Consider the following 15,358-nt stretch of genomic DNA (forward strand, 5'->3'; position numbering starts at 1 on the left):
CTAGTCAGGCCTCTGTGGTGGGCTGTTTATAACCATTTCCACCATTTTTACTACTACAAATGGGACAGCTCCCTCTCCCCCTTCCTGTCTTCCCCTTGTAGAAATGGTACTTCCCACTGCTGCATGTGACTCCCTCTCCCACTCCCCATCTTTATTTCTCCCTAGCAGGATCTGAGAGTCTCCCTGGCAAGCTGAGCGCAGGGAAGAGCATTGGGTTCCACGCTCAGTGCCTTCACACCAGTGAGCACTTGGTCTGTGTAGCTTGGATGGATGGGGAGATGCGAGCAGGCAACTCGGAAGGCCTGTCAGGAGCTGTAGACGGTAGAGCGTGTGACGGGGTGATGGAGGACCACAAGCAAAACCAGCATCTCCAGGAGCTCCTTCAGCAGGGCTCACTTGCTTTTTCTTCATCTGTTTTTCACTTTGATAGTATAAAAATACCAGACTGACTGCACGGTGATGTTAGCCTTTGTTTTGGCATTCTGGCTGTCAAAACTGCTGGTCAGGAAATGACCTGCAGAGGCCGGCTGCATTGACAAGAGCTCACTGCTGTGGGTAGGGGAATGATTACAGTACTTTCACTTCTCATCGTCACTCCTGACCCCAGTCGCTTTCCCCACACACCAACAACATCCCTTTTAAGTGGCATTTTCTATTTAGTGACACGCTATGAGGTTTTTGACTGAGCGTCTTGTTTATGAGAAAGATAAGATAGAGGAGAGTTGTAGCCAAATGAAGACATTTATTTGAGTAATTAATAAGTATATTGAAGCTCTGGTGTGCCGCTGTAGGATAAGCACTGGACTGCTAGCCGCAAGCCACTCCTTGGAAACCTTATACAGGGTTGCTATGAGTTGGAACTGACTGGACAACGTTTAACAGCAACAGGGGAATGGAAGATACACTTGACTTTGTAAAAGTGCCCAGCGGTGCTGTTTTGGGTCTGGGTCTGTGGGAGTGCTTGTTGGTTCAGACAGTTATGCTAATAGTACCCACATTGTTGTCACATCAAGACACATCATTTGCATCTGGTATTTTTGTTTTCCCATTATTTTTGTACCTAAAGAATCACATGCTAATGTCCCCAGAGGAATGCACTCTTTGGGACTAAGTCGCATTAACCAAACTCATAAGAGACTGCTGTATAAACAAGGGAGCCTGTATGATGATAGTCCGTTAAAGATGATTGAAACCAGACAGTCTGTTCCTGTCCTGTGGCCTGGGGCCACATTCTCACTATCTAGGGTCCATAAGGGTGTGGTGCGGCAGGATAAAGCAGTGGATCTCAAGGTCAGTTTGGATTTCAAGGTCGGTTTAAACCACAAGGTCGCTGGTTCAAACTTACCAGCCACTCCTCAGAAACCGTTTATAGGGCGGGCCACTATGAGTAGGAACCGACTTGACAGCATTAGCTACAACAATAACAGGGCTCATAAACCCATCACCATCTGTACATTTCCACTAATGGCTCCCTGTGGCAGAGGTCAGCAAAGTACAGCCCACGGCCAAACACCCTGAGAGTGTTTTGTAAATAAAATTTTATTGGACTTTAGCCATTTTGATTCACTTCCATCTTGCCACAGCATTGAATGATTGTGGCAGAAAATAGGGCCTGCAGAATGCCCTGGCTCTTTAAAGGAGACTTCTGTCTGCCAGCCCCTCCCCAGGGAAGCTTGCCCCAGAGACTTGGGCCAGTAAGCAGGCTGCTGTAGGAGCTCAGGATCTGTGTCAGCTGCTGCTGGGCCATCTCAGTGGTCATTGTCACTGCCCCCCTCTGAGGGTCACTGGAGAGCCCTGGGGACATGGAGGTTTTTGCTGTTTAGCGCACTGATGCTGCTTCATACGTTTATAAGACTCTGTGTTTTATTAACTTCCAGCCTCAGTGTGAGCCCTGGTCAGGTGGATGGACTTGGGAAGAGCGTCCTTAGGTGAAACTCACAGAGCGCAAAGTTCTAGGAGGGGGGTTGAACAACAACAAAAATGCTTAGCTGTCCCAGGATTCTCCCCATAATAAACCTAAGGTACCTTAGTGTGGTTACCCTTCCATGACCCTCTCACAAAGAAGCCTGAATTCTGCACCACCTCAGACTCACAGCATGAAGTTCTTGGCTTGAAGACACCCCATGCTGCCTTGACAGACTCAGGGCTTCAGAGCAGACATGGAGCAGAGTCCGCCTGGGTTAGGGAGGGGCCTGCGAAATCAGAGTGTGAGGCAGCATCAGCTTCACCCCACACCCACACCCTCAGAATCTGCGTTCTAACGATCCACCCACCACTCAAGGTGGATCATGGTGCGCTGGCCAGGGGCACTCAGTCCTTCAAATTCTGAGACTCAGGGCTCTCCGTTCTTCACTAAGAGAGGAAAATCCAGCAGGGTGAATTTCAGCAGTGTTAGGCCCAGAATGTTAAGAGGAGATCTCTCAGGCTTGTGTGATTACCCATCATTGACTGCCTGCCGACTTAGGGTGACCCCGGCCACAAGGAATTGGACTGATGGGACTCTCCCTTAGGACTTTCACTGGCTCATTTTCAAAAGTCACTAGTTCTTAGACTTAGAGGTGGTGGTTCATCCCTTAGCTGGCGACATGCTCCGTGAGAGCAGAGACGCTGTCCCTGCCCCTCTTGAGTCCTCCCCAGCCCCTAGCACTCTGGCAAAGTAGGTGTTCAGTAGGCTCTGGCTAAGTAGGGGAGTGAATGAGCCAATGAGTGAGTGAGCATGCGCCAGCCCTGCTTGCTGAGTGGCCCCACAGTTTTGCTGAGTCCTCCATCTCTTTATCATAGACTTACAGGCTTGGCTGTGCCACAGGGAGGTGGTTTTTTTTAGAATGACATTGAGAACATAGGATAGAGTCTGGCCTGCCATGGTGCCCAGGACTTGGGCTCATTCCTGCCTTTTGTGTCTTAAAAAATGATTTCCTGCTTGCCATTGAAGTAAAGAATCCTGATGTGGCACCGTAGGATGAGTACTCAACTTCAAGGTTAGTTTGAGCTGCAAGGTCAGTGGTTCAAACTCACTAGATGCTCCTTGGAAAGCCTATACAGGAACTGATTGGACAGCACACAACAGCATTGAAATAAGGCAACAAATTAGGAAGACCAAGGAAAAACCAATACATTTGAATTTTGACGTTGGTGAAGAATATTGAATATACCATGGACTGGCTAGAAGAGTTAGCACATCTGTCTTGCAAAAAATATGTATTTACAATAGCATCTAAAAGATGCAGACAGCCTAGGTGTCCATCAATGGAAGAAGGGATAAGCAAGTATTGCCAGAATGCTCCTTACAAGGAAACATGGTGAGATGTCATCTCATGTACTTTGGGTGTGGTATCAGGAGGGACCAGTCCCTGGAGAAGGATAGCGTGCGTGATAGTCAGTGAAAAAGACCAAGACCCTCAGATCCTCAAGGAGGTGGATTGGTTGTACAAATATAAAACTGGTGTGGACTTGATTAAGAATAAAATCTTGAGATGCAGAATCCTGTAGCAGAAAGAGTGTTGGGCTAAGAATTCAGAAGACACAGTTTCTGGTCTTAGCCAAAGCTGACTGAGTGGATACTGGGCAGGTTACTTGCTCTCTTGCTTCATCCTTCCCTCATGTAAGGCCAAGATGAAAGTGCTTGTCCTGCACTGAGGGTAGGTAATGCTGTGGTATACAAAGACAATTAGTGTGTGCTGTTAATGTATGACTACAGCTTATCTGGAGTCCTGGTGTATACTGCGGGTTAATACGCTGGACTGCAAAGACAGTTAGCGATTCAGGGTCACCAACCGCTCCTCGGAAACCCCATACAGGGTCTCTAGGAACCTACTCAACAGCGCTTAACAATAACAGTAACAGTTTATCCAGATAACTCACCCACAAACAGAAATGGTCCATCATTGTTTATACTGAACATGTCTTAAATTTCTACAAACTTCATAAGTAACAGGTATTGACTGTTTTAAAAGAGACACATACTGTTTAGACAATGGTACCCTTTTGTTCATGGGAATGGGAAATTTAGCCATGATTATCGGTGATGGTTGTACAATGTGATTCAAGCCATTGATAAGACTAAATTGCTCACTTGAAAACTGTTGAACTGGTCAATGTTGTGTTAAATACATATTTTTTCAACAATAAAAAAGGACGTGAAGAAGAAAATCACCCTTAATCCTACATACCAGTCAACAATAACTGCTCTTAAGTCATACCTGCCTCCTACATTTTTCTATGCATGTATTTACCTGTTTAGCATTTCATGCTAAGTGTACGGGGAAACGTTTTTCCAGTGCAGTGAATTTTGGTTGAATTCTGTGCATTGTGTTCCAAGTTGTGACGTAAACTTTGGAAGATGTCCAGAAAGTTTTCTAGATGTTCTTTGGTTTATGTATGTGTAACTTCAATTTGTAGGGAAGATAGGGAGCTATTGGAAACCCTTTCTTCACATGGGAATGTACTGCTGAGCTGAAACTCAGATTCGGCTCTGTTACCATTTCCAGCCTCAGCATTTTCTCTCTGATGACTAAATGGGCTTACCTTTGCCATCCATTGCCCATGATACTGTCTTTTGTGAGCTGGGTGAAGAGCAAATTGTTTGTCTATTCAACAGTTCAGACACGTTTGAGTTTGTAACCCTGATGGCAGATCTCACAGTGTAACAGCACTCTTCTCGCTTCCTCCCTGTGTCTACCATTTCCCTTGCTCCTTCTTTCTTTTCCCTTTCTGTCTTTTGAGCTATATCCTTGGGCCAAGGCTGCCCTTTTGATCTTGTCTGGTTAACTGTTGAGACTGATATTTTCTTAAGCACCGATGATGTCATTGCATTTTCACGTGACTGCTTTTTTCCTCTCTAGTTCCTGCGGTGAAACCTCACGGGGCAGGATGATTTGGAGCTCAGCTTTACTGCTCGGCTTGGTCCTGGGGACGGGTGCTTTTGTGCTGGATGATCCAGAGGATGGTGGGAAGCACTGGGTGGTGATCGTTGCTGGCTCCAATGGCTGGTACAACTATAGGCACCAGGTAAGAAAGTCAATGGCGCGTCCTTTTTCTGTGTCTCTGGTATAATGTGGACAATCTCAGACATTGTCATTTGAAAAGATTTCTTAAATTCACTGCTCATACTACCTAGGCTGGCTAACACTGAGGTGTTGGGAGGGCTTGGAGAAACTGAAACTCTCAGCTTTTTGCTGGTGGGTCGGAAAAATGGTGTGGTCCTTTTCAACAGCGGTTCGGCAGTTCGCTGAATTTCAAGTTCTCACGGCCTCCAGATATTTTGGGGTCACAGATCCTGGGTGAACCTCCAAAGCAATTTTTTTTTTTTTTGAACCTTCAAGCCAAAAATATCCCCTGACGTCTTCTTCAAAGCAAATAATTTAGAGTAATCAGTAACGGTGTTTGCCTGGGGCATTGTACTTTTTTAAGAGCTAAGATTAAGTTGGCAACTGCAGCAACTCAGCCAGTTTGATAGAGGCGGGTGAGCTTCTGTGAATGAGGGAGGAAGAGCTCAGAAAACAAGGGTGAAATGGTCACATAACTCGAAGAATGTCACTAATGTCACTGAATTATAAATGTAGATACGATACGTCTTTGCTGTGTATGTTGTCAGCAGCAACAAAATAAATTATTGTGAAAAGAAGAAAGGTGTTACCATATGACTCAACAGTTTCACTCATACATACATAAACCCAGGAGATTTGAAAACGTTGTTGTTGTTAGGTGCCATCGAGTTCAGTACCGACCCATAGTGATCTTATGTACAGCAGAATGAAACACTGCCTGATCCTGGGCCAACCTCACCGTTGTTGCCCTGCTTGAGTCCATTGATGCTGCCACTTGGCCAATCCATCTTGCTGGGCATCTTCCTCTTTTTCTCTGACCCTCCATCTTACCAAACTTGATATCCTTCTCCAGCAACTGGCCCTTCTTGACAATATATCTGAAGGATGAGAGAAGTTTGGCCATCCTAGTCTCCAAGGAGCACTCTGGCTGCACTTCTTCCAAAAAGGATCTATTGGTTCTTTTGGCAGCCCATGGCTCTTCAATATTCTCCAACACCATAATCGAAAAGCATTAATTCTTCTTCAGTCTTCTTTATTTACTGTTCAGCTTTCACATGCATATGAGGTTATTGAAAATACCATGGCTTTGGTCAGGCGTACCTATAGTCCTCAAGCTAACATCTTTGCTCTTCAACACTTTAAAAAGGTCTTGTGCAGCAGATCTGCCTAATGCAATATGTCATTTGATTTCTTGACTGCTGCTTCCATGAGTGTTGATAGTTGATCCAAAAAGAATGAAGTCCTTGACAACTTCAGTCTTGTCTCCATTAATAAGAATGTAGTTTTTTGGTTCAGTGGTGAGGATTTTTGTTTTCTTTACATTGAGATGCAGTCCATACCATAGGCTGTGTTCTTTGATCTTCATCAGTAAATATTTTATGTCTTCTTCACTTCTAGCAAGCAAGGTTGCATCATCTGCATTTCACAGGTTATTAATGAGTCTTCCTCCAATCCTGATGCCACGTTTTTCTTCATATAACCCAGCCTCTCGGATTATTTGCTCAGCATACAGGTTGAACAAGTATGGTGAAAGAATACAACCTTGTCGCACATCTTTCTTAATTTTAAACCATTCAGTGTTCTCATGTTCTGTTCGAACAACTGCCTCTCAGTCCATGTACAGATTCCTCAAGAGCATGATTAAGTTTTCAGGACTGTTCATATTTCGCAGTGTTGTCCATAGCTTGTCATGATCCACACAATCGAAAGCCTTCGTGTAGTCAATAAAGCATAGGTAAACATCCTTTTGGTATTTTCTGCTTTCAGCCAACATCAGCAATGATATCTCTTGTTACAGCCTCTTCTGAATCCAGCATGAACCTCTGGAAGTTCTGTCAATGTATGCTTGTAGCTGTTTTCTGTATTACTTGTAGTAAAACTTTACTCTCATGGGATATCAAAGATATTGTCCGATGATTTCCGCATTCCGTTCGGTCACTACTCTTTGGAATGGGCACAAATATGGATCTCTTCCAATCAGTTGGCCAGATAGTTGTCTTCCAAATTTCTTAGCATAGATGAGTAAGTGCCTCCTGTGCCGTCTCACTTTCTTGAAAGATTTCCATTTTTATTCCATCAATTCCTGGTGCCTTGTGCTTTGCCAATTCTTTCAATGCACCTTGGCCTTCTTCTTTTAGTATCATTGACTCTCGATTATATGCTACCCCTTGAAACGGTTGAACATCAACCATTTTCTTTTAGTACAGTGACTCTGTGTATTCCTTCCATCTTCTTTTGATGTTTTCTCTGTCATTCAATAATTTGCCCAGAGAATCCTTCAATAACTAAAGTCGAGGCTTGAATTTTTTCTGCAGTTCCCCCAGTTTGAGAAATGGTGAGTGTGTTCTTCCTTTTTGGCTTTCTGACCCCAGATCTTTGCACATTTTTTGGTAGTGTTTGACTCTTATCTTCTGGAGCTGATCTTTGAGATTTTCTGTTCAGCTCTTGGACCTCCTCATTTCTTCCATTTGCTTTAGCTTCTCTATGCTGGAGAGCAAGTTTCAGTGTCTCTTCTGACATCCATTTTGACCTTTTCCTTCTTAATGACTTTTTACTTTCTACCTGTATGATATTTTTGTTGTCATCCCACAACTCTTCTGGTCTTTGGTCTTTAATGTTTAATGTATCAAATCTGTTCTTCAGATGATCTCTAAATTCAGGTGGGATCTATTTAAGGTCATATTTCTTGTGGACTTGTTTTAATTTTCTTCAGTTTCAGTTTGAATTTTCATATGAGCAATTGATGGACTGTTCAACAATCTGCCCCTGGCCTTGTTTTCACTGATGATTATGGAGTTTTTCCATTGTCTCTTTCTGCAGATGTAGTCAATTTGATTTCTATGTGTTCCATCTGGCGAGGTCCAGGTGTATAGTCGTTTCTTATGCTGTCCAAAGAAGGTATTTGAAATGAACAAATCATTGATTTTGCAGAATTCTATCATGCGATCTCCAGCATCATTTCTATCACCAAGGCCATATTTTTCTACTACTGATCCTTCCTCTTTGTTCCCAACCTTTGCATTCCAGTCACCAGTAATGAGCAATACATCTTGATTGCATGTTTGATCAATTTCAGATTGAAGAAGTTGGTAGAAATCCTCACTGGCTTTAGTGGTTGGTGCATAAATTTGAATAATAGTGGTATTAACTGGTCTTCCCTGTAGGCGCATGGATATTATCCTATCACAGATAGCATTGTACCTCATGACTCATCTGGATATGTTCTTTTTGACAATGAATGCAACATCATTCCTCTTCAATTTGTCATTCCCAGCATAGTAAACCATGTAGTTGTCAGATTCAAAATGCCCTATACCAGTCCATTTCAGCTCACTAATGCCTAAGATACTGATGCTTATGCGTTCGATTTCATTTTTGACAATTTCTAATTTTCCTAGATTCATACTTTGTACATTCCATTTTATGATTATTAATGGATGTTTACAGTTGTTGCTCTTCATTTTGAGTTGTGCCCCATCAGCAAATGAAGGTCCTGAGGGCTTTACTCTCACGGGCTTTACTCCATTCTCATCATCTCGGTCAACTCGACTTTGAGGAGGCAGCTCTTCTCTGTCGCATTTTGAGTGTCTTCCAACCTGAGGGACTCATTTTCTGGCACTATATCTGACAGCATTTCTCTGCTATTCAAAAGGTTTTCAGTGACTAAAGATTTGGAAGTAGTTCGTCACTCCTTCTTTTTTTTTTTTAAGGTTTTTATTGTGGATTGAGTGAAAGTTTTCAGGGCACATCATTGGTTTCACATTCAAACATTCATATAACTTGTTTCATTACATTGATTATAATCCCCTCCACATACCATCAGTTAACAGAGTTTCTCTATATCCTCTTTAGCTTTTTTTGGGGGGGCAAAACTTTGCCTTTTGGAATTTACAGTCTCGGCTTTTAGGGAAGGTTTTTACATTTATCTGTGGGTATCCAGGGCTCATGTATGGAATTACTAACCAGCATAACTGAATGATCAGATGAGGGACATTTTGCTATGTCTGCTAGGTGGCGTCACTCCTTCTTCCTAGTCTTTCTTCATCTGGAAGCTCATAGATGAAAGCTCATAGGAAACCTCTCCACCATGGGTGACCCGGCTGGTATTTAAAATACACATGGCATAGCTTCCAGAATCACAGCAATTCACAAGCCACCACATGTTGTTGTTGTTAAGTGCCGTGGAGTCGGTTCTGACGCATCGCGATCTTGAACAGGGTTTCCGAGGCTGTAAATCTTTACGGGAGCAGAAAGCTTCATCTTTCTTCCGCAGAGCAGCTGGTAGTTTTGAACTGCTGACCTTGCTGTTCGCAGCCCGATTTGTAACCACTGTGCTACCAGACACACATAACAACAACAATGCTATCAGAGCTCCTTATAGATTCACACAAAAACCTATTGTCCAAAGATTCATAGCAGCTTTTATTTACAATAACCAGAGTGGAAGCAACCCAAGCTTCCATCAGCTGAAAAGCAGATAAACAAAGTCGCTGTTCGTATACGAAGCAAAAAACGAAGCTCACTCCCACTGAGTTGATTCTGACTCATAGCGACCCTGTGCAGGGTTTCCGAGGCTGTAAATCCTCACAGGAGCAGAATGCCTTATCTTTTTTTTCCCCTGTGGAGCCACTGGTGTCTTTGAACATGCTGCCTTTGTAGTTAGCAGTCCAGTGTTTATCCACCAGAGCTCTGATACCGAGACAAGGTATATTATTGGGCTGTGAAAAAGAAGAAAGTACTGATAGATGCTTCCACATGGATGAACCTTGTGAATATTGTGCTAAGAAACCAGTCACAAAAGTAACGTGTTTCCATTTATATGAAGTGTCCAGCATAGGCGAAGCCCTCCACCAAAAGTAGGTTCACAGTTTCCATAGACTAGGGGAGGATTGAATGAGGAAATGACTTAGAACAGGTGCTGGGTTTTTTTTGGGGGGTGGGGTGGGGTGGGGTGGGTAATGGAATTAGATAGTTGTAATGACCGCGTGACTGTGAAGATACTAAACACCGCTGAATTTCTTGTTTCAAAGGCTGATTTTATGTTATTTGAATCAGACCTCAAGAAAGCTGCTGCTTACTTATTTACTTTAAAGGCATAATCTTTCAGTTCTCAGAAGCAGGGTGTTTCTACCATCACAGAGCATGTGTCTCATTTCCACCTTAAGAATAAGTGGACTGGGGACACAGAAAGGGCAAGCCATTGGCTCAGTGCTGCACAGCTAGGAAGGGGTGGAGCCAGGATTCAAAACCAGGTGCCCAAGCGAGGAAGAATGTGAGCCAAACTTGTGAGGCTCATGGGATACTTTGTAGTTCCTAGTGTTGTTGTTAAGTGCCATTGATTCAGTTGTGATTCATATCGACCCTGTATAGGGTTTCTGGGAAGCAGCTGCTGAGTTTGAACAGCCCACCTTGCAGTTCAAACTGACCTTGCAGTCCAGTGCTTATCCTAAAGCGCCACACCAGGACTCTACAGTCCCTAGTTAAGTGCCATCGCGGAGGTTCTGACTCATGTTGTCGTTAGGTGCCATGGACTCAGTTCCTTACTCATAGAGACCCTGTATAGGGTTTCTGAGGAGCAGCTAGGGAGTTTGAATCTCCGACCTTGCGGTTCATACCAACCTTGTGGTCCGGTGCATTATCCCACAATGCCACACCAGGACTCCCTTTACTCATAGTGACCCTGTATAGGGTTTCTGATGAACAGCTGGTGGGTTTGAACTGCTGACCTTGTGGTTTGCAGTCCAATGCTGATCTTACAGCTCCACACCAGGAGTCCACAGTCCCTAGTTTTTGTTAAGTGCCATCGAGTCGGTTCTGACCCATAGCCGATAATAGGGTTTCTGAGGACACCGACCTTGTGGTTCAAAGCGATTTTGCAGTCCAGTGCATTAACCCACAGCGCCAGGACTAGTAGTAACATGTGGTTTTTGTTAAGTGCCGTGGAGTCGGTTCCTACTTATAGTGACCCTGTACAGGGTTTCCGAGGCTGTAAATCTTTATGGGAGCAGAAAGCCTCATCTTTTTCCCACGGAATGGCTGATAATTTCAAACTGCCGACCTTGAGGTTGGCAGCCCGACTCGTAACCACTACTCTACCAGAGCTCCTTAGTAGCCACGTAGCCATCTTTAAAAGGAGTCAAAAGAAAGTGGGCAGTGAATTTTAACACGAGGGGGCTTCCAAAAGTTCATGGAAAAATGGAATGAGAAGATAATGGCATTTTCCCATGAACTTTATGAAGCCCCTTGTTTATCTTACTTAATCTCATGAGTTGCTAGGATGTGCACATGATTAAGTGCTCAGCTGCTTATCCAAAGGTTGGAAGAAAGGCCTGACAATGTACTTCCCAAAAATCAGCGACTTAACACATATGTGGCCCTGTGGACTAAGGCGTCACACTGCAAAGTCAGTTTGAACTGCAAGGTCGGTGGTTCAAGCTCACCAGCTGCTCCTTGGAAACCCTACACAGGGTCGCTATAGGTTGTAATCAACTCGACGACACTTAACAACAACAAAACACCTTATGGAACACAGGTCTGCTGTGACACACATGGAGGTGCAGTGAGTCAGAACTGATTGGACAACAACTGGTTTTGTTTTAATCTAATCTAATCTATCCAAACTGTTGTCATTTCAACATGCAATTACAATAAGAAAATTAGTAATGAGATACCCTCTTTAAAAGCTTTTCATTGTAAATTGAGTGAAGGTTTATAAAGGTCATCAGCTTCACGTTCAACAAATCATAACATACTTTGTTTCATCTCAATGATGACAATCCCCTCCCTGAAACAGCAGTTTTCCTACTTCCTCCCTGAGTAAGGAGATAGTTTATGGAGCTCAGATGGTGTCAAGCGCTTTCTGCTAACCAAGAGGTTGGTACTTGGACCACTGTCTCCATGGTGCCTCACTGTAAAGACCTGGAGAAATTACAAACTAGAAAACCGTATGGGGCAGTTGTAGTCTTGTCATGTGGGATTGCTGGGAGTTGAAACAGACTCAACAGTGCCCAACAACATGGAGATACCTTACATTCTTTTCTTCCTTGTACCAAATCCTGTGTATTTTACATTTCAAGGTGGACTAGTCATGTATCAAGGGTCTAGTGGCCTCCCCTGGCTGTGGTGGCCAAGCTGGAGTGTGTGGGTGTGGGGTCTGTGGTACCTTTCGCGACAGTGCACCTGGGCAAGTAAGGGTCCCTCTTGGGGCACTGGTTTTCGGGTCTGTTGTCATGGCTTGATTTAAGAGAGGTCCCTGCCAGCTCTAAAACGGAATGACTTAATTCTTGCTTGGGTTTTGCATTTTAGCCAAACAGCCCTTTCCCTTTTACTGTTTAACTGCAGACCTGACCTATTTAAGGCAGAGCGGCTGGAGGACAGAACTCAGCTCTGTTTTCGCCTCCTCTCACCACGAAAGATAATGCCGGTTGTGGGGGGAGCACAGGCTCTTTTAACCACCATGGTTTTTAGACACCCAATCAAAAATAACAAAACAAAGCAACCTGCTTTGATCGTAAGCATAGCCTATCCAATCATCCTTTGCTCCCAGAAAACTTTTTCTTTCTGCTTTTTTTTTAAAGTGGCGCGAGTTTGCCTGGATAAAATATGAAATGTCAAAATAGAATGCAGAGAAGCAAGACCAAAGCTGTGGCTATAGGCCGAAGTGTTTTTCCCCACATAAGGCAGGCTGATGGCGGTAGACTGTGTGGGTAGGAAATGAGTGTGCTGTGGTATCTGCTGACCTGGCCTGTGTCTCTGACGGCCTGGTTCTGTCCTCAGCCAGCTAATAATACTGCCGGTCTGGACTTCGGAGGCTAATCATTGTTTGAGAGAGCAGTCGGAAGAACATTCCACATAGAACTGCAAAGAATTTGAAACTTCCATTTGTTTTACTGTTGTTGTTAACTGCCGCCAAGTGGATTTTGACGCATCGGAAGCCTGTATAGGGTTTCCAAGAAGCAGCGGGTGGGTTTGTACAGGTAACTTTGTGGTTAGCAGTCCAGTACTGATCTTCAGTACCACATCAGGATTCACAGCCAAGAAAAGATTGTTGATGTTAAGTGTCGTGGAGTCGGTTCTGACTCATAGCAACCCTGTGTAGGGTTTCTGAGGAGTGGCTGGGTGAGTTTGAACCGCAGACCTTGTGGTCAACTGCATTATCCTGCAGCACACAATCATTGAAAAGCTGTTTTATTTGTGACAACCTTTTTTTTTTTTTTTTTAGTTTCTGCCAAATTGGGTTTCTCTGTTTTTGAGTTTTGACTGCACTGAGGGGAGGACCTCAGCAGAGAGGAATTGGCCATTCACTGCCTCAGTCTCTCCCGCGTGTATGGGGTGTGTGTGGGGGGGGTAGGAGCTCCCTAGTGGGGAGTGGAATCTGAGCCAGAAATCTACATGAGCACATGAGCAGGGTGAAGTGAGAGTCAGGCAGGTGGGTGTGAAGATGGGGATGATGGGGCAGACAAGGGTGAGGTGTGGGGTGCTCAAGCAGAACCTGGGAGAGGTTCTAGGTTCTAGTTGAAGTGGGGCAGAGTTGGGCGAGGGTTGGGCACTGAGGGAAGATCCCAGAATAAGCCTCAGCAGACAAGAGTGGCCTATGAGCAGAGAACTAGAGAGGAAATCCTCTTCCTTCCTCAAGCACTCTCACTAACCGCAGAATCTGAGGTTCAAACCCACCAGCCACTCCATGGGAGAAAGATACGGTTATCTGCTCCTTTAAAGATTTACAGTTGCGGAAACCTGATACAGGGCCGCTGTGAGTGAGTCAGGATGGACTGCTTGGCAGTAGGTTTGGGGTTTGAGCTTTCTTGGAGGCAGGCGTTGTCCAGGCTGCTGGGGTGCAGGGTTCTCTGAGCCCTGGTAGCATCCTGGTAGCAGGCTGCTTCCTTGTGCTGAATGCTGACTCTGTGCCTGGCTCGATTCCAAGCACATGACATACATCTCAGATCGTCCTCAGACAACATGGGAGGGTAGGTTCACAGAGAGGCCAGGAAGCCTGTGTAAAGGTCATATGGTGAGTCAGGGTAGAACCGGGATTTGAACCCTTACAGTGTGGCTTCACAGTCTGTGCACAAAACCCCGACTCGAGACATATGGTGCGTCTTAGCATTGATTTAGCTTTAGCATTCTGGTTTCAAGTAGTTTCCTTTCTGAAGCAAGAGAAAATTGGCTGCCAGTAATTGTGCTCCTTGGAATCACTAGTGCCGGCAGGCCACTCCAAACCTGGCAAGCATGGCAGTTTTCTGGTCTTAATGCCGATTTGACTTTTTGGCTCACCTTTGATGTGGAGGTCTAAGGTGTGCCCAGAGTGTGTGTGTGTTACAGACAATGGTGAAGAGGCAGGGGCCATCTGACCAGGAGTCTGTGGCTTTATAGGAAAGGTACACAAACACCCAAACACACGTTCATAAAGAGGCCCAGCATGGAGTCTAGGCCCAGGACTAGGTGAGTTGAGTCAGAGGAGAGAATCAGAGTAGGGCCTTGTGGAGACTAGGTCTGAGGTGGGTGGGAAAGGTGGTAGGGTTTCCACAGATGGAGCTAGAAGGAGTTTTATGTGGCGGAAAGGAGCATGAGCTGGCAGCTGTTGTTGTTACGTGCTGTCTACTTGTTTCTATTCATGATGAATGTTTACGCACCACACGAAGACACTGCATGACCCTGTGACCCTCACATCACAGTTTCCTGTGTGTGAACCCCTTGTTACAGCCACTTTGTCAGTCCATCTCCTTGAGGGTCTGTCTTCCTTCATCTTTTTCGCTGACCATCTACTTTACCAAACATGATGTCCTTCCTTCTCTGGGGACAAGTCCCTCCTGTAACATGTCCAGAGCACGTGGTCTGTCTGGATCTTCCTTCAGCCCTCCTGCTGTCTGGACCAGCTCCCACCATTGTAAATACTTGTTCATCTCATAAACAGATGGAGATCAAACTAAATGTTTCTCTTGCTGGGGAAGCCGAATTGAAGAAATGACTTGGTGTTGTACCCAGGGATCTCCTCACTAGTTCATCCCTGCTTCTCCCCTGTTCTCAGCCTTGGCAGCAGCAGTGAGGATGGCACAGGACCATGAGTGTCTCATTCTGTTGGCAACAGGGTCTCTGTGAGCGGAACTGACTCAATGATATCTAACAGCAGCAACCACGGAGAATCCAATATGGTGCCCTGTGTGTGTCAGAGGAGAACTGAGCTCCACAGGGTTCTCAGTGGATGAGTTTTCATAAGTAGATTCCACTCATGGTGCCCCCGTGTGTGTCAGAGGAGAACTGAGCGCCACAGGGTTCTCAGTGAAAGAGTTTTCATAAGTAGATTCCTCTCTTGG

General features: G+C 44.8%; 1 protein-coding gene across 1 annotated transcript in view; it reads left to right on the forward strand.

The window, feature by feature from the left end:
• Positions 1-4,869: 4,869 nt before the first annotated feature.
• Positions 4,870-15,358, forward strand: part of LGMN (legumain) — a 50,296-nt gene continuing 39,807 nt past the window's right edge. Inside the window, exon 1 of the mRNA XM_006839561.1 lies at positions 4,870-5,007. Coding sequence (XP_006839624.1) covers positions 4,870-5,007 — 138 coding nt within the window. The remainder of the gene's footprint in view (positions 5,008-15,358) is intronic.

This window comes from Chrysochloris asiatica, unplaced genomic scaffold (genome assembly GCF_000296735.1).
Source record: "Chrysochloris asiatica unplaced genomic scaffold, ChrAsi1.0 scaffold00025, whole genome shotgun sequence".
NCBI lineage: Eukaryota > Metazoa > Chordata > Mammalia > Afrosoricida > Chrysochloridae > Chrysochloris > Chrysochloris asiatica.